This window comes from Ambystoma mexicanum, chromosome 6p (assembly GCF_040938575.1).
Source record: "Ambystoma mexicanum isolate Mex_15411 chromosome 6p, UKY_AmexF1_1, whole genome shotgun sequence".
Lineage (NCBI taxonomy): Eukaryota > Metazoa > Chordata > Amphibia > Caudata > Ambystomatidae > Ambystoma > Ambystoma mexicanum.
Window position 1 is genome coordinate 1,452,558,001 of NC_090935.1, and position 26,152 is coordinate 1,452,584,152.

General features: G+C 44.7%; 1 protein-coding gene across 2 annotated transcripts in view; it reads right to left on the reverse strand.

Annotated features, from left to right (window-relative positions):
- Window positions 1–7,389: 7,389 nt before the first annotated feature.
- LOC138510513 (zinc finger protein 567-like) overlaps window positions 7,390–26,152 on the reverse strand; it is a 252,011-nt gene continuing 233,248 nt past the window's right edge. Inside the window, exon 8 of one of the 2 annotated variants that reach the window (XM_069626217.1) lies at window positions 7,390–10,569. In XM_069626217.1, the coding sequence (XP_069482318.1) occupies window positions 9,899–10,569 (671 nt within the window). In that variant the 3' untranslated portion in view covers window positions 7,390–9,898. The remainder of the gene's footprint in view (window positions 10,570–26,152) is intronic. The other variant, XM_069626216.1, reaches the window with a different exon arrangement.

The window sequence follows — 26,152 nt, forward strand, 5'->3', positions numbered from 1 at the left end:
AACCATCAACAGCATTAACAACCACCGGATTTTCTTTTTCAACAATGGCCAACCCCAGGTCCTTCGCATAAGAGGTATCAATATAATTACCGGTAGCACCGGAATCCAGAATAGCTGTGGCATGAACAACCCGACCTTGTGGTAGTCGAAAGCTCACCTGTGCTGCTACAGGTTGATTGAATTTAGAGTCCATAGAAACATTAGTGCTCGGCAATCGGACTCCTCTCATTGCCGAGCTTTCAAGTTTCCCTGTTTCTTGGTAGGCTTCTTAGTACATGCTTTTAGTAGGTGTTCTGAAGACCCACAATAAAAACACAAATTGTTTTTCTTCCGGTGTTCTCTTTCTTCTTGAGAAAGAGGACCCCGCATTGCTGCTCCTATCTGCATTCGTTCAGACGCAGCCATAACTGGAGTAGGAATGGGTTGAAGATCGGGAGCAAGACCCCTTTTCTCCCCTTTTCTAGCAGCTTTGCGAGCATCAATCTGAAGCACTAGTTCAAGTAGTTCCGGAAAGGTAACCGGAACTACTGGTACCATAGCAAGTGTGTCTTTCAAAGAAACCGATAATCCCTTGTAGAAGAGAGACGCCTTCTTATCATCAGGCCACCCTGTCTCAGCAGCCAACTGATTAAATTTGGCTAAATAAGCTAGAAGAGTCAAATCCCCATGTTGTAAATTCAACAATTCCAGTTCCACGACTTGAGTCTTATATCGGGTGTCAAACACCTTGCCCATGGCATCCATTAATGCATCGTAATCAAACAATAAAGGACTACCTTCCTCCAAAAGAGGATTAGCCCATGCTGCAGCAGTACCACCAAAGTGTGACAACAAAAATGCAGCCTTGGTAGCGGAGTCAGGAATAGAACCTGGCCGGCACAAATAATGGAGTCGACATTGATTCAAAAAGGTCCTAAAGAGTCTTGGGTCTCCATGAAATCTTTCTGGTGGAGCCAAAGGCAACTGTGATCTAATATACATTGGGCCGGCCTCCGCCTGTGCGGGTTCAACGGCAGGAGCATTAGGCATTACCGGTGCCACTTGGGGCAGAGGCTGTATGGCGGTTTGTAGTTCTAAGATTTGTTGTTGAGTGGTGGCATGAGCAGTAGCCATGTCGGTTCTTAGGTCAGCCACTAGCTGAAGTAGATTAGCCAGGGTCTCGTTGGGATCCATTTTAGAGGGCTTATGATTATGTCAGAATTCCTCTTCTTGGATTTGAACTCGTAGTGTAGAAGAAGAATTCTTCCCACTAATGTACCACTTTGAATGTAAAATGAAACATACAAAGAAATCTATTAATTATAAGATTGGATTCCCACCAAGACCTCGTGGCTGTAGAAAATAAACAACAGAGATATGTGATTAGAACAGCTCTGATTAAGATTTCAGAAAACAGTTCCTCAAACGTTAATCACACTAACCTGAATAATAACAACAGACTTGGAATGACTAACACAACTGGTTCTAGGGCAATATCCAAAGGATGTTCTGAAAGAAAGTTGAACACTATAATCCTATTTCCCTGAATCAGATAGAGAAAGACGAAATATAACAAGAGAAGAAAAAATCTTGCTTACCCAAAATATTACTTAGGTTAGACACGAAAATGTGGAACGCCCTTATTCAGCTGGAGGATTGGATTCAAAACTGTTCTACTGTTTAGAGACAGGTGCTGTTCTTGGTGGGCTGTGATAACGCAGATTGGTGTAGATTCCGGCGTTATAATGGAAGGTCTCCCTCGGTGCAGTGGAGGCTGTCCCACGGTGCAGTGGAGGCTGTCCCACGGTGCAGCGGTTGCTGACCCACGGTGCAGCGGAGGCTGCCCCACGGAGCAGCGGAGGCTGTCCCACGGTGCAGAAGTTGTCACGCGGAGATGTGAACACTGTCTCGAACAAGTTATTAAACAGATAGAATCGTAAACCAAAAGAGTATCCAAGTTCAATCAGGGTCGAAAACCAAGCGGACAGTACGGGAACAATAGGAGAAGATACCAGATGTAACCAAGGAACAAGAGCAAGAGTTCGTAACCAGGAAGACAGAAGGCAACTAAGCAGACAAGGGAAATTCAAAAGCAAGTCAAGTCCAAAGCCGGGTCAAGAGGTAACGTAGTCAGAACAAGAAAAAAGGCCAAAAACCGAACGCCAAAAAAGCTTGATCAGAAGCACTAAAACCAGGTGGAGGCGTGGCTAAATAGCCAAGATCACATGACTAACGCTGTGATCCCACACGCACGTAGCTTCCCCTTAGCAACGAGTCACGTAGCTTCCATGGTAACCTCCATTCACTGCGGCGAGCGCGCTCCCTGTTAATAAACCCCGTAGTCCAAGGTTTAGTCGGTTGTGTCTCCTTGTTGTTTGCACTGAACTAAGAACACGGGACCCATCTCGCAGCGGTCTATGCATGACATACACCAGGCTAAAGATCGCCAAAAGAAATACGCTGACCAGGTTGTGAAAGGGCTCCCAACTACCAGGTTGGAGATGAAGTCTGGTTGGCTTCAAAGCATGTGCCTATAAAAGGAACCTGGATATTCCGCCCACGATATTTAGGTCCTTTCACCATCGAATCTATTATAAACCCAGTAGCAGTTAAACTGGCCTTACCTTCCAACATGCACATTCACCCAGTGTTCCATGTGTCTCTTTTGAAACCTGTCCAACTTGGAACTCGAGTTACAATACCACCCAAACCAGTCATGGTCAATGGAGAACCGGAATTTGAGGTAAAGAACATCCTGGACTCAAAATATGTCAGATCTAAACTATATTATCTAGTGGACTGGAAGGGGTATGGCCCGCAAGACAGGACATGGGAACCTTGCAAATATATCTATGCATCACGTTTGATACAGCGGTTCCATCACGATCATCCCACCAAGCCAGGACCAGACGGAAGAACCACTCTGAGAGGGGCCTTGGGGGGGAGTGCTGTCATGAGCCCTGCCCCTGATCCTAATAGGCAAGCCATTTGGGCTGCGCCACGAACTTCCATCATGGCCTTAAAGGCCTCACCATCGCGCCCAAGGCTCTCTTGGAGCCAGTCCTGGTGCCTTTGGCGCCAGGCTCATGTGTGAAGCAAAAGAACTTGAGAACTGGGCTTGGCAATAGCCTTTGGCAAAACATGGATGCCCCTGCATAGCTCAGTCCTCGAACCGAGTTACGCGGTCTAGTCCTTTAGGTGTGGTCAGACCTAGGGGTACCTGGGATACCTGGGGGCTATATAAGCCACGCCCAGCCTGAGAAACACGCTTCGCGTTACTCTGCACTTTGCAGCGTGACGCTCACCACGTTCAGCTCGGATCTTCACCAGCATTCCAGAGCCGGTTACCTGCAAGAACAAGAACACTGTTAGTCTACACTTACCTGTGAGTGAATCCTGCTCCTGTCCTCTGCTCCTGGGTCCTGGGAATATTACATCTCGGAGAACGAAAAAACAGCATTAGTAAGCATTTATTCTTCAATACTGGAAATAGCCAAAATAGTGCACGCTTACCTGGGTTTAAATCGCCCTTGGCCCACGTCCACTTCGGAACATAAGAACGACCTGCAAGAGAGAATAAACACTGATTATCACACAAAAGATCAAGAAGGCGGCGCAGGCTACGCTTTACTCACTGCGCTCCATCTTCTCAGCAGCATCCTTGCAGGGACATCGCAGCGGCCTGCAAGGAAGAGAGAACAAACAGGTCAACCTAAGAAAAGGCACATAGCGCTGCGCATCACTGTTTCACTCACCATCTTGTGCGCAGCCCCAAGCAGCACGGCACCACTAGAACTCTTGTTGCACCTAAGGAAGGAGAGACATTAATAGGGGAAATTGCAAAGTAAAGGACAAAACTGCCAAACCAGCAATCTTACCTGGACAAACTGAAGTCTCAGCAGGTCTGGACTCAGAGGGCCCGCACCAGTGAGGTAACTTGGTTCCGACGCGCCCATCCAACAATGCACCCCTGCAAAGAGAAGCAGGACGGAGTGCGCACCATACAATAAAGCAAGGTGAGGAGAGCACTAGGGGGGAAGTTGGGTCCACAAGGGAGGTTGGCTCCAGGCAGGAAGAGACAATAAGATAAACCCAAATTCCTGTGTTTTCAGACTCGGTCCTCGGCCGAACAAGAGTCCAAGGGAGAGGGTTTGAGGTTGGAAGTGGTCCAACCAGACTTTGTGGCGCCCCGTGGATATCAGGTGAGTGTTACAGTTCACTCTTCGCCCCCACCAAGATGTCCTGTAAACATTTGCCACCCTCCAATCCTTCAAATATGTCATTCATGACTTTTTGAAATACTGATGCTGCAGATGCTTACCCAAATGGTAATCTTTTAAATTGAAATGAACCCATGGGTGTAATGAATGGAGTGAAGGCGTTGGATGAATCATGCAAATCATAAATCCAATGAAGAATACCATTCCACCTCCCCCATGGTGGAAACATTTTTGCTCACTCTAGGTAACGGATGCTTGTTGACAAGGATATTCTTGTTTAAATCACGTAAATCCACCACAGCCTAATCCTGCCTTCGCTACTCTCTAGAGGTTCAATGACCCCTTGCTCAAAAAGATTTCTCAGTTCCAGACTAACTTTGCTCCTCACACTAAGGGCAAGATACCTCACCTTGTGTAACCTGGATTTTGCATTTTCTGCCAACCGGATCTTGTACACAACCTCTTAGTCTTCCAATACCACTGCGAAAAACCTTTCAAAATGTCCTAGTCATGTCATCACTAAATGTTTCTGACATTTGTCTTGTAATTGTCTGTACTTGCTGATCTTTTCCTGGATGTAATTCTAATCCCAATTTCCCTTGATGCTTCCAACCCAATAGACAGTAACCTTTGGTAGCTACATAAACATTTGCATGTATGTGTCTGTCTCCATTTGCAATATAACACTGAACAAAACCTTTAAGATCTATTTTTCCTCCCCCAAAAGGCTCTGGGTCTGATATCTGTGTTGTGTAATGTATGTTTCTTTTTGCCCCATATCTCTCTGTATTTGTCTTCTGATATGATTGTATATGGTGACCCTGAATCTGATCATACTCTTGTGATGTTACCTGCTAATACTATGTCAATCTCGGGTGGAATATATTCTCCATGATCATCATCTCCTACCTCCCCTACTATGTGAACCACTTTCTTAGCCCTCAGATTTATTTTCCATCACCAAATTCCCACCAGTTTGTCCCACTGTGGTATGCGTGTTATTTTTGCAAAACCTGGCCAAATTTCCAACAACCCCACACTTCCTGCACTTGCCCCTCATTGCTGGGCATTCCCTAGGATTCAAACCGTGTTTCACAAACCCATAACGGGGACAATGTCCCTTTCTCCAACCTTGTTGAATATTGTTATTTTTCCTGCCATACCTATTAAGACTTTTTTAAAGCGCAACCCTTCAATGTTTCCTCCGTACTTTGTCCATCTACATCCTCACCTTTCACCAACTGAAATTTTTTTTTCCCATTCACTTTCTTAAGACACTTACTGTTGAGTTCAATACCCTTTGCAGTGGCCAACGCCTCCCGCAAAGGCGGATTCTTTGCTTGCCAGAGCATCTCTTATATTTCAGAATTTGATGTGTACATCATAAGTTGGCCCTCTGTTCCAGTAAATTCACATGACATTAGTAACCCCCTTAAATCAGCAACAAAACCATCTACTGATTCCCCAACACTTTTTCCTCGAGAAAAATGTGGATCTCTCAAACACCACATTAAATTGTTTACCATATTGCAGTTCCAGTTTTCTCATGGCTTTTCCGTATATGCCTGGACCATCTGCACCCCCCAACCCCCCTGCCCATCACTCACTTCCACATCTGGTCATTTTTTTTCACTCTCACAGCTTCGGCGCCCACACAGCACATGAATTTCCTCTCAACTGAAAATCTAACAAATTCAGACGCAACTAAGTAAAATGGGAACAAATCTTTCCAATCCTCCCAAGGAATAGGAGGATCCCCCAGAGTTGCCAAACATTTTGGGGGAGGCTCTAAGCTCTGCATTCTTCCACTAATTTGTGTATGAAAATATATGACAGAGACGGTATAATACGTCCCCATCACACTGTACCCAAAAACGAGAGGTATGAAACACCTTCCAAGGTTTAGAATATAAAATGTAGAATGGGATTCAGCCAGCAAAATGATGCAGTACAGTTCCTGGCCAGAAGATGATGCAGTCCTCCTTTGAGTCAGGAGATTGTCTCAACGGTGCCACTGTCAATCACCCATGAAATCCTTTTGTTTCCTGTAAATATCCTGATTACCATATCCGTGGGAGGGCTAATCCATGAGATGATGCCGTACACCTCGCTGTCTGCTCTGCCCTATGTGAATTCCAACTGTTTCCAGACTGTCCCAGTGGGATATGATCCCTAGCTCACACGTGGGCTCCAATAATGAGGTGCCAAAAGTGTAAAGGTGACCTGCGAGGTGCTGGAAATATGCCCAAGGACAGTATGATTGTAAAGAAAGTGGATGCAACCTTTTTGGGACTCCCAAGCCCCGAATCCCTCCTACAGTATACACTGCGGATCGCTGCACTGTGGCACGTGACAGGCCCTAATACGCATCACTGCGTGTTCCGAGCCCCGATGAAAGGGAACTTGCCCACCACTGGGAGTGCCAGTCTGTAAGTGTGACAGGCCCTGATGTGCATGACAGCGTGTCCCGATATGAGCCCCGAAAGGGAACTTGCTCTCACTGGGAAAGCTAGCCTGCGCCCAGTCCAATTATTTTGAAAACATTTGTTTTTTAGACTAGACAATCAAAGGTAATTGTCTGACATCTCCTTAAACCTCACCAAAAGGTGTAGCCCATAATAGTGGGACCCGTATAACAGCTCACTGTGGCACCGATGATTTCCGTCACCCGTCACCTCTAGATCCCCTCACCAGTGTTGGGGTCTTCAACTGCCTACTCCTGTGAAACATGGATATTTCACTTCCTTCACCGTCGTCACTCTTCGTCCCATCATCCTCGTCGCCAATATAATGCTGTATCAGAGTAGCATCCAAGGAATATATAAAATGCAAAGGCGTGGACATTGAAGTTTTATTCAAGGGAAAGAAGACCCAAATACGGGGTGTGCCGAGAGGCAAGTTACAACTGATGGTTATTGGAACGGTTCCAACTGTCAAATATAGAACATTGGTATGTGCACAATGACGTTTAGTGTAAAGGGGAGGATGTCATCGCGTGCACACCAAAGAGGAGGAGAGAATACAACCTTTACCCAACAAAGTGCAACTCTTAGTTGAAGGAGGTTTTCTGACTTTTTCCACATAAATTGGGTAAACCTATAAATACTATTTACTTCACTTTACTCGGTTGAGCGTTTTTTTCAATACACAAAGACTGGATTCATCTGTAGAAATAAAAACCACAACCACCTTCTTTTGTGCATCACTTTATTTTAGTACTTTCTTGTTTGTTGAAATGCTTGCCAATGTGGAGGTACTCCACAAGTGCTTCAATCATGTTTCAAGTTTTTATTAAACCACTGCTTGGGAACATTATTATGTGAGCTCTGTGCAATACATCATAAGGGAATGGAAAATCGATATGTAACAAAAGCCCACAGAAGATTACAAGAAAAAAGAGAATAACAGCCCTTGGCTGCCAAGTGGTGTAACGCGAGCTGTGAGCCATGAGAGTGAGAGGGCGAGAGAGATTGAAAGAGGGAGCGAGACATACATTAATGGAGAGGGGGGGTAACCACTGCATCAGTGTGACAATGAGCTCAACAGACCAATTTCATAAGGCTTTCCAACATCCTATCCTTGGCTACTCACTAGCTGACGCTTGGGTCATTTTTCGCTCCTGCTTTTCCAGCTCTCCCTCGTGAATCCTCCACAGCAGATGTCACTTTTGCATCGTGGTCAGTGAAAAGGATGTGAATGTCAGAGCGATGACTGGTGTCGATGTCTCTTAGCTTGTTACCATGGAACGATATCCATTGTCATGAATAGGACATTCACAGATGAAGACAGGGATTCCATCTCCTGTGGAGCCATCAAACTTGTATGGAGTGGCATTTTTCCATTTCTTGAAGCTGGGATTACAAGAGAGGAGGATATATTTAACATAGGCATACAACCTGAAATGTCTACGCTTTTGCAAACGTAGGCAGAAATGTTTAGGAATTTGCATGGACCACAAATAGGTCTATCTATAGTATGGGACTGGGCTTTTCTATATGCTCTGTCTTAGGTGTCCACTCATTGCCTCTGTATTTCTTTTTTATGGCCCGACAGCCTGCATTTTCTGGCATTAGATTATTTGGATTCAGAGGTACATTGAAAAGGGCAATAGTCCCATTATCTTATCTCAGATAAACTGTATTATCAGGTCTTTCATGTTTGTCTCTCTTGCCTGCTGCCCAGCATGTATAAATGAGTTCTTTATTAGGCAGATGTGATATTTTCCATGTATGAAACAATTAGGTCTTTTTAATCTTAATACAGCACAATCCAGCTTTTCGTAGTGTATAAGCAGTCCCTTGTGTCAGAGGTAGCGCTTGTTTAAAAATGTGATCAAGGGTCTTCAGCTTTCTTGTGTGAACTGACTGGACCTAAATTTCCATCCAATTGGTTGGACCAATGTGGATTTCAAATATTCTGTCCAGAAAGCCCCACATACTAGTGTCACGTTATAATGAGAAGGTTGTGCTCTATCTGCAGTTCTTTGGTGCCATTTTCAATATATGCATGCCATCTGAGTTTCTGTTAGAGTAGCCACCAATTCCTTTACCATTTCAAAGGGCACTCCAATTACATGGAATTTCTCTGGGACATATTAGTGGTTTGCATCCTCGCCCCTTAACTTCATCATTATAGGATGTGTCTTTAGTGGATTGGTTAATTTCACAGTAGATTGCCATGGCCACTAGAAGTAGCTAGCATGCGCCCCACTCTACGTGAAGCTGATCTAATGGTCGGCATAAAGAGGAAGTAGTACCTTTCATTTTTTTTTTTTTTATAGAAGATTGGTTTGCCAGACGTTGTTTCATGGATACATGTGGATATGCCATGCAAATGTTTGCATGGAACTTGTAGCAGTTTCCAAAAGTAGGTGTGGTGCACTTGGCAATCTCTACTTGAGGTTAAGGATCACAGCATGGAGATGTGAGACTATTGTCTTTTTTTGAGTCTGGACTTAAGTGAACATCTGGCCATCAAATAAAACGGAGACCATTACATTTTGGATATTTCTGTAGTAAGTGATCAGAGAGCTAGAATCTATGTTCGGCATACAGAGAGATAAAAATGCTTACATTGGCCATGTAAATGGCACGCAAGACTCAACACTTCAACAAGGTGTATGCATGGCTGGACATGTTGTTGAAGTATCGTAGCCCACAAATCAATGATTTGTTCCAGTTTTATCATATCCACTGAATAAATGGTAAAAGATAAAAACATGATCCAGCGCTTGGAAGGCTCCTCAAAACAACTTGAGCACTAGATTTGTGAGCTATCCTTTCATGTTTTTCTATGCAGATCCTAAACAGTGGTGTGTTACATAGTGGTTTCTCAAAAAGAGCAGCCTCTGATAGCACATAGTTTGGTTATTTTAATGTCAATGCTCATTGATGAAATTAGACTATTTCAGATTAGGGCTCCGTTTCTTGCGGGGTGATGTAAACAAAATGGCCCTTCTGCCTGTACTGGTACCGATGCAAACTATTGATAAAGGGATCATGTTGTTCTGCAGGTTTATTTTGCTGTTTCTTTTCCTCAGTGTGGTGGGTCCTCTGAAACATTCTACTGCTATATTCCCTACATCTCAGACTTCCCAGTACATCATTTTCTAATTGCCATTTATCAGTGCCGTTTAATCCTGTCCTAACCTTTGTATTATTTTTCTGCTTCAACATAGTTTTTCTTGACCGGGCCTTTTATCAAGTATGTTTCCTTCTATGTTGATTAAGATCTCCTTTCCATGTAAAGCTTCTCCCACATTCAGCACATTTATACGGCCTCTCTCCAGTATGTATTCTTATATGTCCATTCAGATTATCTTTCCGACTGAATCTTTTGTTACAGAAGTGACATGCATATGGCTTTTCACCTGTATGTGTTCTGGAATGGGTCATCAGATTGGTTTTACGAAAGAAGGTTTTGTCACAGTCAGGACATGCATATGACCTTTCTCTGGAATGTGTTTCCATGTGTGCAATAAACTCTCTCTTCAACCTGAACATTCTATTGCACTGAGTACATGTATATTGGGTCTGACCGGCCTGTGCTTTTGGACGGAAGCTAAGAAAATGTGAATTCTTCAGATTATTGTTGCTTTGATTAGGTTTCTGTGGTATGCCTGTTTTGAGCTTTCGCTGCTGTAATCTGAAATGTTCTAATTTGCTGAAGTCACTTTCATATTGGATATTTGTTTCTCGTTTCGGCTCCTTGTAGCCTTCTGACCATAGGTGGCTTTTAGACCTGCTTCCCTTCTGACAGTTCTGTAGCATCTTGATGTTGGCGTTTCTGGTTGATGCTCCATAGGGTGGGTTTTTATTTGCATATTGAAGAGATGCTCCAGCTTTCCTTTGCCGCTTTCTGATTTCAGCCCCTGTTGGGTTTAAAGGAGAATTGGTCATTAAATTGTTTTCTTAGAAAGGTTTAGAGAGACAATATGTTCATCTAACTTACGGTATATCTCAGAATAGATGTGTGGAAAAGGATAACAGTTTTGGTAAGAAGCACTAGTGAGTCAATGCACCTGCTTGGGAGAACTGCCTGCAACATGTGTGCATGTGCTTGCAATCTTGGCATGAAAGATTCTGCCTTTGCAGGTTTTTTCTCATATTTGAATTCACATTTCAGCTGAACAAGGCATCAGGAATGCAGTATAGATAAACGACTTATAAAACAAAGGGTTGTGTTTAGTGTAGCAGTTAGATTACAATTGCATCTGGTTATGTACATGACACGTATAGGTGCACTGAATGGTTATTAATGTGCCAATAAACAAGATGCCCATGGGCACACCACTGCTTCGTTAGTGTTTTAGCATATAGGTATGCACTTGTAGTTCCCTGCTGGGATCACGTCCAATACTTTATATAATGGTGATTAAGATTTACGTCAGTGCTATCCAGTGTTTGGTGAATAAGGTATGCTGAGCACTTCTTACCTCCCTATAAAAGACACTGATTTCTTTATACAACCCTATGAAGTCATTAGTTGGATCTACCTACATGGATCCTTATGTGATCATGAAAACTCATGTTTGTACTCGTCAACCTTCAGGTTTTTATCATATTTACACATTAAGCACAATTGTGTTTGGGGCTCCCTGTGCCATACAGCCTATCCATGCTTGAGTATGTGAAGCCAGAATTGGAAAAGAATGAGGTGGATATATTGACCAATTTTATATGGTCCTTTTCCATATTGTATTAAAGGCCACATAGCCGGTGCTCACATGCACCTTATGACTCTCTCTGTCTCTCTCTACTGACCAGAACTTCGGTTTCCAAGGGCGTTCAACCTACCAGCGCCTTGAGACCATACCAATAGTACATAAGACGCTATATAAATGCAAAATAACATCACATAACATAATAAAGTAACCTATGGCTAACTAAACACAATGGGCCTCATAACAAGTACGGCAGTGTGGGTAAAAATGATGGTAATGCAGTGGTAACTGTGTTACCAGTGCATTATCGCACTGCTGTACTATAACTTTGGTGGCAAAGGTGGTGGATCACCACCTTACCGCCCAAACACCAAAATGATTCCGCCAAAATCCCCATGGAGTTCTATGGACTCCAATAAATGGGGGAATACCAGCGCCTACCACCACTTGAAATCCTGCAGTAATTCCACCGGACCAAGTGGCAGTAACAGTAAATCCGTTTGGTGGTATTTGGGCAGATTTACAGCTAAAATACCTCCAAACTTGTAATGTGGCTCAATGTTCAGAAAGCATCCTTGAGATTATTTTTTACATCCTTTCTATTTAAGACATGCACCACAGACAGCCCTGTTTTGTCCTACTACATAAAGGAGAGAAAGTGGGATGCAAATACATATTCCTCAATATCTTCAACTGCAGGGCCATCTTTCAATTCAGCTCCAAGCAGATTTTTTTTCTTCTTCTAAATCCTGGGTGGTGCAGCCTGAGGAATAAACTGCAACTGATATGTTAAGTGGGCGGTGTAAAGCACAGCTTTGGTGAAAAGTCATAATGCATAACTGAGGGGTAGGTGATAGGCTTCTGACCCTCCTGCCTGTACTGTCCCAATGTCTGTCCCCATCACCTTCCAGTCATAGTTTGGTAATGAGCCAGTCATTGAACGAAATTGGAAGCCTATGTCCCCTCTTAGTCTCCTATCTGGGTTTGCTGTGGTGAGGTGTGCGCCTGTGGGGTGCCTGTAGGAGATCCCAATAAAATGATTTGGGGTGGGAGTCCGGAAAAAGGAGGCCACAAGAAATGTGTAGCAAAGGGCAACTTTGTACAGCACTAAGCCAGATGAGGTGGCCCTCCAGAGCATCACAAAGGAGCGGCATGTGGCTGTGGAGACATTTAAATGAAGTCACATTGTAAGTGAACCCATCCAAAATACATGATTTGTTTTGTTGGTGGAGACATAGAAGGAGTAAAGTTCTGACTAGCAGGAATAAAAATACTTGTAAAAGAGAGTACTTACAAACGAAATGCCTTTATACTCATGCGCAAATGTACAGATGGAGTTGGCACTGTTGCAATGATATGGAAATCATATAATAACATGGGGGCGAAAACATTGTAAATGCATGCTTTTATAAAACATGTAACCTGGAAAATACTAATTCTCCTCACCCCAACCACCCTGCTTGAATGTAATTGCTCTCGGAGGCGAGGGGGGCAGGGGTGGAGGGACATAAAAGTGGACATGCAGGTGGGATGCTTATCGAGTGCATATATTACAAAGTGGGGGAAGACCACAACAATGAGGCCTCAAACATTTTGACAAGCTCACCATCCTTGATTGTGGGAGTAGTGGGACGCCAGATACTAAGTTGGTTTGGCCATGCCCCGATGTGCCTCGCCAATGGTAGATGATGTGGGATCCCACAGTCCCACGGCTCTGCAGAGGATTTGGTAGCACCTCTCTGAGCTCTTGAGAGACACAGGACTGGCGAGACCAGAGGGCTTCAGTACAGTATCTGGAAGGTTGAAAGCAGAAAGGACTAGAAAAAAGATCCAGACTGCAAGTAACCACTACAAGAATATCACCTAAAAGAACCATTTTGTTTGCTAAAGTAGCGTAGGGATGGACCTCTGAAGAGTAGGGTGTTTTGACTATTTGTAAAATTGAAAGAATGGGTTGACCAGGCTGAGCTATCTACAACACACTGCTAATTACCTTGTAAGCTATTTTTATATATTGCACTACTATCAATGTATAATGCAGACAGGCATACAGGGGCCTAAGTTAATCAAAGACTCAACCCAAAGCCTTAGAAGAATGCAAACAATTTACTAAGATAACTGGCCTCGCGCACCCCTACCCTACCGATTTCAAGACCCTAATAATCACAAGTTTTTACTCCTGATAAATCAGTTTTCATTAAAATTAACACGTTTTATACAGCCAGTCAACACGTGCTTCGACCTATTCAGGGTCTTCCTCAGGGCTGCACAAAAACAATAACAATTATGCCTTGTTGGCTGAGCCCTGATTCTGACCTACCGCAGCCCACCCATTTGAATAATGGCCCTTGGACTGTCTTTCATGTTCACAGTTATTTGTCACACCCGTGATATATGACAATTATTTAACCTTACTTTTACGCCCAGGGAGCCAATCTCTGTGCCTCTATGTGCTTCCTCAATGAGAGAGTTACCTCAGAACTGAAGAGCATTGACAATCCTTCTCTTTTCATTAAGCTCTCTTTATCTTGGGTTCTTAGATTATTATCTGTCTTTGCATCTTCAATATGTGCTACAGAGCTCTTACTGACATGTAAGAATACAACCTTCATTCCGGACATGAGCTTATGATATCCTTATTGACTAAAAAAGGCACTTTTTACTCGGCAATTCTTTACTTCTTTCCATGGCATTAGCAAAATCAATTATAATTTGAGTTATTCAGTTTTAATGGCTTACAGCAGCCTCAACGTTCCCTGCCCCATATTATTCACCAATACAAGGTCAGAAAAAACAAGTTCAGTTTTCTAAGAGGGACTTCAACCCAAAGAGACACTGACTCCAGCGTATGTCTTCAAGTATGTACCAATCCTTCACAAACCTACATTTATCAAATCATTTGCTACATGCTTATGTCCGTGAGCTTCAGTCTAATGTTTACTAATAGGGGTGTCAGCATTCGTGTGGTGTTCTCTACTGATCAACATGATTTGAATTAAGAACAGAAAAGGGGAGATTTGTTTATTGAAATGAAGATACAGAGCAGAATTATTTGTATTGAAAGCAGTCCTGTTTATGGAACAATTCTTCTTACAATTAATGTGACTAGTGGGTCATAAAAACCAGGTAGATTACAAAGCATCATGCTACAACTGTAATAAGGGATATAAATGCAGCAAGAGCACTTTCCTCACATCGCTGACCTTGCCAAGAAGGCCCACTATCAGCTGTACCTCCTCAGAGGCATTCTCCCTTTCCTCACCTTCCCCTAGAAACTCAATATTTCCAGAGCTTTGGTCCTCTCTAGGCTGGACTACAGCAAAAGCCTCTTCCTCAATCTTCCTTTATCCTCCCTTCTCCCCCTTCAACTAATCCAGAATAGGACTGCAAGACTTATCCTTGGCCTTATTTATTTATTTATTTAAGCCGGGGGACTGCATCTCTACAGCCACAAAATCTCTCCACTGGCTCCTGGTTGCTGCAAGGATCAAATTCAAGACCCTCTGCATCATCCACAAGGCTTTCTGCGGCCTGGGACCCTGCTACATCCAAATTACTCTCCCTAAATAACTCCCTGCTAGAACCCTTAGGTCTTTTAGCTCCAACTCTCTGCAGATCAGACGCTTCTCAAAGCAGAGAGTGTGGGGGGTCGATCGCTCTCGTCCGCAGGAGCCTCCCGCTGGAATGATCTCCCTGCCCCTCTCAGGTTGAGCGGGATCTCCTTAAGTTCCAGAAGCTCATCAAGATCCTCCTATTCTCTTCTTCCTTCCCTCTCCCCCTTACCTGCTAACTCCCCTGTCTACCGCAATGACTGGCTGCCTGGTTCCTTCTGAGCTATACAGGGCACCAGCCCCCCACCTGCCCAGTCCACCCCACCTCCTTGCACTTAGCATTTGGTCCCTCACTCCCTGCACCCCATGCATTTCCCTGGCACTTGCCCTCCTGTCCTCTCCTGAGCACTAGCCCAGTCCCAGTTACCCTCTCCCGCCCACCCTCCTCCACCCACCCATGGTCTCCTCTCTTCCCTGCATGTCCCTTCCCACCCTAGAACATCTCATTCCTGCAGACTGGCGCCCCCCCCACCTCCCTCGCACTTCTTGTTACTGCACTTGCATGATCCAAATGTCACAAGGCCTAGTAGGACCGTTATTGTTATCTTTCTCCCTTGTTGCCCACTTTTTTGTCTTGTGGTGCCTTGAAACACCATTTGGTGTACAGGTGCTTACAAATATCAAATAAAATAAAAATAAATAGAGTACAATAATGATGGGAATAGCTCCTGCTATTAGGACTCCTGCACTTCTAGAATCACATGAAACTCTCGACATAAAATGTAGCCCTGCTGGAATTCAGAAAAAGGTTTCAGACCTCCTCACGTGTATGACTCACAGGTCAGTGGCAGTTAACAATATAAAAAAAATAGTACATTCATATGAGAAGGTGGGAAGTCCCTCCACATAAGGGACGTTGTCTAGCAAATGATTAGCAGCATGGAAAAAGATTGAATCCAACAACCAAGAAATGAAGGAAGAGGGAATGACATGTTTGGCAAATTTTTTAAACAAAGTAAATGCCTCTCAAGAAACTTTAAAGAGAACTACCATGCATTCTTCTCAGAGGAATGACCCTTTTTCTATTTTGTAATAACAAATCACAACTACCAAACAAAGACATCACTTCTGTTTATCAACATCAAATTAAAACGCTTATATGTACGAACACACACACATATATGTTTATATATATATTATTAATAGCCATAATCCAAGACATGTCTGGCAACTATTATCTGCAGCCAAAGGCCCTAAAGAGCAGTGTATGCTGAATCCTATTGGTGAGGCAGCCTGGTTGAAACACATTGGTAAAAGTCAGGGAGTTGAACCAACTACCTTGACTTCTGACAATTTTGTGCCAAGTGGGCGATGGCCAATTGATATGTCAAGTTATCTCTTTGCTGGCCACCAACAAAGCTCTTAAATCATCTAGGGTGCCAGGGCCTAATGGGTTAGCAAATGTGGTCCTTAAAAGAGACCCTGCGGTATGGGCTCCTTATTTGAAAGCATTGTACGAGGGACTCCTTATTTGAAAGCATTGTTCGATGTAGTGTCACGAACAAACAGTCCCGTCCACATGGAGGCAGTCTGTGCTTGTTCCTGTCTATAAGAAGGGGGCAGGAGCAAGCCAGAAAATTACAAGCTGTTGTTCATGCTGGACGTCACGGGTAAGCTGTTTTCAGGCTTGGTACTGAAGGAACTCCAGCAATGGGTTAATCTCCGAAAAGAGATTGCATGATCTAAAAACGGGCTTTAGGCCAAGCTCATCCACAGTACATAATATCTGCATGCTAGATCGATTGATAAGAGATGCTTCTTGGAAGGATGCCCCAGTGCTTTATGTGTCATTCATCGATTTTCGATCTGCCTTCAACTCGGTAAACAGATAATCTCTGGGAGAACTTGAGATTACTGGGTTGTTTGGATTGGCTGCTGATGTTGGTTAGGAAGCTGCATGACGACACACGCGTGCTAGAGTGCACCTTGATTATAATGTTAGAATGACTGAGCCTGTGGTACTCAGCGGGGGAGTCAGGCAAGGGTGCGTCCTGGCTCCTCTGCTGTTTAACCTATACCTGCCTGACCTGTTGAAAAGAATGCTGGAGAACTCTAACTGCCCACTTGGATAGGAGGGACTAAAATCGCTGGTATGTCATATGCCAATGATCTTGTAATGTTTAATCATACCCTCTCCGGATGTCGAGCCATATTGGAGGAGCTGGCAGAGTATGCCAGGGAGAACGATCTAGTGGTAAACATTGTCAAGTCAAAAATACTATTGGTGGCGGGAGACTTGCCACTAATCTTGGTGATATCAAATATGTTGAACACTATTCTTATCTTGGGCTGGAGATGAGTGCGAACAATACATATTACCATATTGTTTCCATCAAAAAGAGGAAGGCTGTGGTGTTGACACATCTGTTCAGCCGTTTTGCTTATCAGACGGCAGGGTATTCCCTGGAAGGGGTATTAAAACTCTCTCTCTCTCTCTCTCTCTCTCTCTCTCTCTCTCTCTCTCTCTCTCTATCTCTCTCCCTCTCTCTCTCTCTATATATATATATATATATACACATATATATATTGGTAATTCTACCTACAGGTAGCAAGTCCGAGCTGCACTCTCCACTGTCACCATGCTCGCCCAATTTGATCAAAGAAAATCTGGAGTCCACACCAACGTTTTCTTATTCGACTTAGCTTCCTTTATTTGTTCAGCAGGGAAAATTTCAAACGTATTTAAAACCATGGATATTAACTCCAAAATAGAAAATGACCCCAAGGTGGGTCCTCCCAAGTGCAATATTCCTCCTTAATAGAGGCGTTAATGCGTTTCGCGGCCGACTCGCCGCTTTTATATATATATATATATATATATACGATAATTCATTTGAGCCAAATCACACATGCCACTACCCCACCTAGTAGCCATTGGTGGCAGTTCACCTCAAGTTCAGAGCCACATTAGCAAGGCATTGTGTGTATGCAAATTATCCCAAATGGAAGCCTTTTGCTCCAGGCAAGAAATTGTCTTTGTCTTGCTTGCAGGATGGGATCTGCTTAGATTCACATGCTGTGCATAGGCCGACATCTAGTGGAAGCTGCGGAGTATTACAGTTTGTTTTTCGAAAGTCGAAAATGGGGCGTCGACACAGGCGTGCCAGTAATACTATCCCTAGTGTGACGTCCACTGTACCCAAGATCCCTCACGCGTGTAGGATCCTCAGATTGTATTTTTTCTGACATGAGGAAGCATGAGGAGTAGCGTGAGTACAGATAATCCAAGCAGATAGACAGAAAGGTAAGACTACAAGCAATCATGCGCCTTCTCTCGGAGGGGAGGAAGGGTGGGTCGCATGTGAATCTAAGCAGATACAAGCATCAGAAATACGATTACGGTGAGTAATGTATCCCTTCGGAGGCTTGTGGAATCTGCTTAGATCACATGCTGTGCATAGATTAGCGAGCAGTACCAGAAGAAGGAGGTGGGATGTGAGAAGGGTCATGAGCAAACAGGTGTCTTAGAACCGCTTGTCCCACTTGTGTATCTGTCTTGGAATGAGTGTCAATGCAGTAATGCTGAGTAAAAGTGTGAATAGAGCTCCAAGTAGCCGCTTTGCAAATGGTGTCGAGGGGAACATTTGCAATGAAAGCCAGAGTGGCACCAATGCCTCTAGTAGAGTGGGCCCTTGGCGTAAAAGGCAGAGTCTTTTTAGAAAGAGAGTAACACAGCTGTATACAGTTGATAATCCACTTCGAGATAGCGCCCTTAGAGACGCGATCCCCCTCTCTGCCTGTAGCTACGGAGACAAACAGTTGATCTGTTTTCCTTAGCGGTCTGGTTTTATTTACATAGTATAGGACCGCCCTACGCACATCTAGGGTGTGTAGTTTCACCTCAGCCGAGCTTTGCGGGTTTTGGAAGAAAGCCGGAAGCTCGATGGACTGGTTTACATGGAATTTGGATATGAATTTAGGTGAGAACCTAGGGTGTGTGCGTAAAACCAGTTTGTCCTTGTGGATAGTAAAGAAAGGATCCTGCACTGACAGAGCCTGAATTTCACTGACCCTTCTTATGGAGGTAATGGCTACTAAGAAGGCCGTTTTATAAGTCAGGTGTTTGAGACTACTTTTATGCATGGGTTCGAATGGGGGTCCCATGAGCTTAGCTAGCACCACGTTGAGGTCCCATCCTGGCGGTGGGTTCGAAATAGGAGGGTGAAGTCTCTTTACTCCTTCCATGAAGGCTTTAACCACTGGTACTTTCCACCACGAGACCTTGTTATGGGATGTGGTGTAAGCCGAGAGGGCTGCCAGGTGTACTTTCAGCGAGTTAAAAACCAACCCTGCATCCAGCAGGTGGAGCATGTATGTTACAACGTTGGAAGGAGTGCAATCAACCGGGTTGATTTGTTTATTCTGGCACCAGATAACGAATCTTTTCCACTTATCAAAGTAACAGTGCCTTGTATTTGGTTTCCTGGACTCCTTTAGAATGTCCATACACCTCTGTGGTAATTTGAGATGTCCAAACTCTATGACTTCAGGAGCCATGCTGCTAGGTTCATAGAGTTGGGTTTCTGATGCACTGTTTGACCCTGTTGCTGGGACAGTAGGTTGTACCAGGCTGGGAGTCTGATGGGTTCGCACACCGCCATCCTGCGTAGGTGTGGAAACCATGGTTGTCTCGCCCACATGGGAGCAACTAGGATGAGCGTCATCGATTCCTTGTTCATCTTGTACACCACCTTCCTGATGAGAGGAGTTGGTGGAAAAGCGTACGCAAACATCCCTGACCAGTTCATCCACAGGGCATTCCCTTGGGAGTCTGGCTGGGGGAACCTGGATGCAAATCCTGGGCATTGTTTGTTTTCGCTTGTGGCGAATAGGTCTATAGTGGGGAAACCCCACTGAGAGAAGAGATCTTCTACTACGTCTCTGTGAAGGACCCATTCGTGTTCTTCTGGGAGGGAGTCTCTGCTTAGAGTATCCGCTAGGGAATTGAGCTCCCCTGGAACATGTTGCGATGACAGGAAGATGTTCCGTCTGAGTGCCCATATCCATATTTTCTGGGCAAGCTTGGACAGATTTGGCGAACGAGTCCCCCCTTGCTTGTTCAGATAGAACATGGCTGTCGTGCTGTCCGTCCTGACCTGCACCGACAAGTTCAGTAGATGGGGCTCGAACGCCTTTAGCGCTCGGAATACTGCCAGAGCTCTAGCAGATTGATGTGGTTCTTGGCTACTGAGTGAGACCAGAGACCCTGAGCTGTGTGGTGGAGATGGTGAGCTCCCCACCCAGTCAGGCATGCATCTGTAGTCACCACGGCTTGTACTTCGGGATCGTAAAAGGGTTTCCCCTTTGCGAGATTCTCTCTTGTCCACCAGTGTAGGCTCTGTACGAGTGTTGGCGAAACGACCACTAGATCGTCCCAATGACCACTTGCCTGAGACCACTGTTTCGCCAACCATTCCTGCATGGGACGCATGCGCAGACGCGCGTGGGGGACCAGGTAAATGCATGACGCCATCATGCCCAGTAACCGCATAGCTTTGCGTACTGTTATCTGTTGACCTGACTGATAATACGGAATTTGCAGAAGTATATTCCGAATTCTCTCTTCCGAAGGGAAGGTCAATCCTTTCTGAGTATCTAGGATAGCTCCTAGAAACTGTTTTGAGGTGCTTGGCACCAGACTTGACTTTTTCTCGTTGATGGAGAAGCCTAATTCGTGGAGGAGGTCGATAGTCCTCTGAATGTTTGACCTGCAAATTCCCGGGGTTTCCCCCGTTATGAGCCAGTCGTCCAGATAAGGGTACACCGGGATTGCTTCCCTGCGTAGGTGTGCAGCCGCCACCGCCAGTACCTTGGTGAATACCCTTGGTGCTGAGGCTATCCCGAAGGGCAGTACCTTGAATTGGTAGTGGCGGCTGTCCACCTTGAAGCGCAAGTACTTCCTGTGCGCTGGGAGCATGGAAATATGAAAATAAGCATCTTTCATATCCAAGGTTGCCATGTAATCCCCCTTTTTTAGGAGGGGGATTACCTCTTGTAGCGTGGTCATACGGAATTTTTGGGGCTTGACATACTTGTTGGCAGGCCGTAAGTCCAATACTGGGCGCATTGTCAAATCTTTCTTTGGCACAAGGAAGTAAGTTGAATAGATACCCTTGTTTACCTGGTGTCCTGGGACGAGTTCTATCGCGTCCTTTTCTAGCAGAATGGCGATCTCCTCGAGAAGGATCCTTTGATGCTCTAGGGAGTGCACTCTTTGTCGTGGAGGATGGTTCCGGGGACGCTGCAGTAGTTCTATACAATATCCTGCGGATACTGTTGACAGCACCCATCTGTCTGAGGTGATCCCTTCCCAAGCTTGGGTGAAGGTGGAAATGCGTCCCCCTACTGGGGTTGCGTGGCAAGGGACCCTGAGCTGAGCGTCACTGTTTTGGTGGAGGCGTGCCACCTCCCTTGTTGGGGCTGCCTCTGCCTCTTCCACGACCTCTCTTGTTACCCCTGCCGTAACTCTGGGTAGACTGCTGGTTGTTATTCCATTATGTACCCTGTCCCTGGGCATAGTTGCCTCTTTGTGAATTTTGGCCGCGTGGGCGACGAAAATTACTGTTCCCCCTCTGGTTAGGGGGTTTGTTGGTAAGCTGGCCAAGGGATTTGAGAGTCTCATATTCATCTTTGGCATTTTTAAGTGCGTCTTCGACCGCTTTCCCAAACAATAGGTCGGGTTCCACTGGCTTGTCTATTAAAGAAGCCTGGGTTTCTGTCTTGAATCCCGACTGCCGTAACCACGCATGTCTCTTGATAACAGTACCTTCTGCTATCAATCTCCCTGCGTTGTCAGCGGCGTCGAAAGTTGCTTTTAAAATGCAACCAGACACGGCTCTCCCCTCTGCCGAGATCCGAGCCAGCTGGCCCTTTAATGGTTCTGGAGCAGAGGCAATGAGCGCCGCGACTTCTTCCCATTGATGGCAATTGTAACTAGCCAACAGGGTGGTGGAATTCGCAATCCTTGCTTGGTAGGCGGACATTGAGGCTACCTTCCTGCCAAACCCGTAAAGTTTTTTGCTCTCCTTGTCGGGAGGAGCTTCTGATGAAGATAAGGGCGTGCCAGCCCTTTTTCTAGTGTTGGTAACCACTAGGGAATCTGGTTTAAGATATCCCCTTATATACAGAGGGTCAGACTGGGCTGCCCGGAAAATCTTTTCAATTCTGGGGTTGACAGCTCTGGTGAGGTTCGGATTCACCAGGGAAGGATCTATTCTTCGTTGGATGGATTTGAGGATAGGGATGGTCTGAGCGACCGGTCTTCTCTCTCCTACAAACTCCTCCGCGAAGTCCCTTTCCTCCTGTACACCGTGGGTGTCGATGTGGAAGTGTTCCGCTGCTCGAGCGAGAACCTCGTTAAGGAGGGGCTGGTTATCAATTGGAGAGTCAGTAACTGGGGCTTCGCTTTGTACTGGGGAATCTACTCTGTAAATTTCCTGCTCATCTTCTCCCTCCTCCAGGTCCTCATCCTCTGCATAGTAATCTGTCCCGGTTTGTTCTTCCATAATGTTAAACTCCTGGTCCTCTTCAGGGAAAACTTGTCCCTGGTAACTGGGGAGTGGAGTAGAATATGGAGTGGAGTAAGGCTGAACCTCGAAGGGTTCAGGTCTTTCGAACCGGGGCTTTTTACTTAGCGGGATAGGATCGGAGGAGCCTGAGGGTGTGGCCCCTTGAGGGTTATATGAAAGAAAGTGTTCTGGGTTCTTATCATAAAAATCAGCCAAGGAAGACATCCTAGACATAACCCTGTCTATGTCTTCACTGGACCATTCCCTGGAACAGGGTATTACTTTAGCAGGTGATGATTTATGGGACTTTTCAAGGGTAGACTTGTGTTTGCTTGTCTGCCTAGGGTGAGAGGATGGCTTTACAGGGGTTGAAGGCTGTGCTTTCCGCTGTTTCCCCCCCTCCCTGTGCGTGGAAAAATGTTTTCCCTGTCCCTTGGAGGCCCCAGAGACTTTCGACGCCTGGCGCCGAGGGTCTGGAGAGGTATCTGTGTGCTTCGGGCGTGGGGCCTCACTGGTGTTAACCGCGGTCTCGGTATCTTGGAGCGCGGCCTGGGGGTGGAAGTCGTCTTCGTCTCCCGACAATCGAACTTCCGTTAATGTGTGTAGCGAGGCACTCTTGGCAAGAGTGGATGATTGCCTTGCGTCGTGAGGCGATCTCGATCGAGAGCGCCCAGAGGACACCGAGTCGGACCGTTCTTTTTGTGCCTCTTTCCGGGAAGTCGACGTCGTCGAGGTCCGGTTGGTCTTAGTGTGTTTAGTGTGTGTTAGGTGTGTAGCGCTTGCGTCGCCGGGGGTCTTCCCCATAGCCGCCCTGCCGGACGACCTTCCGAGGTCGGGGACCTGCGCTCGTCGGCTGTCTTTCGACGCCGTAATGCCCTCGCCGTCCGAAAGTGCGGCGTCGCTGCCATCGCTGAAGGCGCCCTCCGCTGCCATGGCCTCCTGCCTGGCGTGGTGGGCCCAACGCTTTGTCGAACGGTCCTTAAGTGTCTTAGGTTTAAACCTACTACACGCTCTGCAGTTCGCTTCGGGGTGATCCCTCGGCAAGCAGAGATTGCACGTGGCGTGCCTGTCGACCCAAGGGTATTTGCGATTGCACTTGGGGCAGAATTGAAAAGGGGTACCCTCCATACGCACCTTAAGGCAGCGGGCTGCTAAGTGTAGGAATATATAAAATGTAACTATATATCAAGAGTGAAGAGTATGTACCACCCCCCACTCTCCCTACTTGTAAGGGCCGAGGCCAGCGGCCTACTAGGCCCGGGCCGAGGCCAGCGGCCTTCCGAGGCCCAGATCCGTCGTGCAGCAGTCGACGGTCGATGACTTCTCCAGCCGTCGTCGAGGTTGAGGGTCGACGTTGGGGTGGGGAAGGGAATGAATAAGAATTATAATTATAATAACAGCAAAAGTATGGCTAAGGCCAGGGAACTCCGCAAGATGCTTCCGACCAGTATGGCGGAAAAAAACAATCTGAGGATCCTACACGCGTGAGGGATCTTGGGTACAGTGGACGTCACACTAGGGATAGTATTACTGGCACGCCTGTGTCGACGCCCCATTTTCGACTTTCGAAAAACAAACTGTAATACTCCGCAGCTTCCACTAGATGTCGGCCTATGCACAGCATGTGATCTAAGCAGATTCCACAAGCCTCAGAAATATATATATATATATATATATATATATCCGACATCGACATCTTTTGGTCATCTGGCATTACTTATCCGATCACGTTAGGTCACCTTAAGCTCAACTGGTTAGCTTTCACTGACAATCTGATATTTTTTGACAATACTGCTATCGGACTGCACAGGAAGCTTAACCTGTTTTTCCAATATGCCACAGATAACAACCTCCAGGTTAAAGGTAATACATTAAAAACTGTTATCTTTGCAAGTAAGACCATATCAAAAATTATATATTGGAAAGTGGGAGACCAAAGGCTGGAAAGAGTATTATCCATCAGATATTTGGGCTACAATCTAACCAGCGGTGGCTGTATATCTGATTGGAGGATTTCACAGAGAGCAAAGTCTCAACCTTTAATATCACAGTTAAAAAGGCTACACAATCAATTGTGCAAGTACTCGCTCCTTCCATTAATTAGATTCTACTTGGAAAAATGGAACTGACAATTCTCTTCGGTCTACATATGACATTGACGGAGCTGGGTCTGTATTTAAATACCTTACAGGGTACAATCTGGAAAGAAACCCCTGGGTTATCTAAATCCATCCCAAACGTGATTGTAAGACACAAATTGGGGTTGATTTCACTTAAATACAGGGATTTCTCGAGACAGCTGTCCTGCTATGCCAAAATAATTAGTCTACCAGCTAATTCCTTGTACATTGACTTGGGAGAAATTCTAAAAGCCAAGTCTTTGCACTCTATTAATTTGTTTAAGGAGAATATGACAAAGCTTCTAAATGATATCCAATCTTCGGAGGAAGAACTAGTTTCTAGACCTGCTAAAACAAAATCTAAATTATTTACCATGAACTGGTCAGAAACAATCTAATGTCTTAATTCTTACCATACTTAAAGAATAAGTGAAATTCCCAAGGAGAAGAGAATTTACCAACATATATTTCTCTCTTTCCCTGTAATAAGGTATGCAGTTTATACTTGCCTTTTCCCTTAAACCAACTACCCACCTTAGAAAGTATGGGTAGCTGGAAAATGTGGCCAGTTCAGACCTTGAATTGTAGACTCTGTAAATTTACATTCACTCCAGAAACACTTAAACATATTGTTCTAGAGTTCCTGAAATTAACTACTATCGGAACACACCATTTTAAAACTGTAGTGCCGGAGGGATTATTTTTTTGGGGTGAAATGTTTTGGTCACACTTAATGTGGGGAGATAGTGTTTCACGAGTCTTGGCTTTGTACAGATTCCTTTTGGAAGTGTTTAAGAGTCTTGATGAGCGACTGTAAATATTGAAGTAGTTATTGCGTGTTTTTTATATTGATTTTGATTGCTTTCTTTTCTTCTGTTTTTTCTTTCTTATAGCTTTTATTTACTAATGCATTTATGATTGTGTTTTTTACTTTAATATGCATTATGCGTATTGATTTTATGATGAATAATATGTCACAATTCTTGATTTTTTTTATATGTCAAAGTTTTAAATTTGTAAACCCTAAAAAAAGAAATTCACAATTCTTTTATTACAGCACTGACTTTAATTATTGAAGATGAGAACTTAAAACCATATGGATAAAAGGTCATTGATTAGAAGAAGGGCGAGTCTTTCTGAATTCTGAAGTAGCAGGATTGAAATCAAATATATTTACACTGATTGACAGGAAGACAAATTAGAACCTCCTCTAAGAAGGGTGAAGAGACCCAAAATGTGTAGAGCAATGGTGATTGCAAGAAAGACATTACTACTATACCATATGGAATCTGTCAAAAAATTGAAGAATTCATTGCAACAAACTTTATTTTCAGAGGATACAAGTCGACAAAATTTAATTTTTGTGAATTTGAGGATAAGAAGAATATAAGTGTATAATTATGATAATGAAATTGAAGTCTGTAGAATTTACTGACTTGATAGAATAAGGTTTACGAGTTTATTTTGGATTTGATTTGTGTGTTTATGTTATATTTAAGCAATATCCCCGGAGCCGTGGGGCCATTACTGAGTCAGGTAATGACCCGCGGCC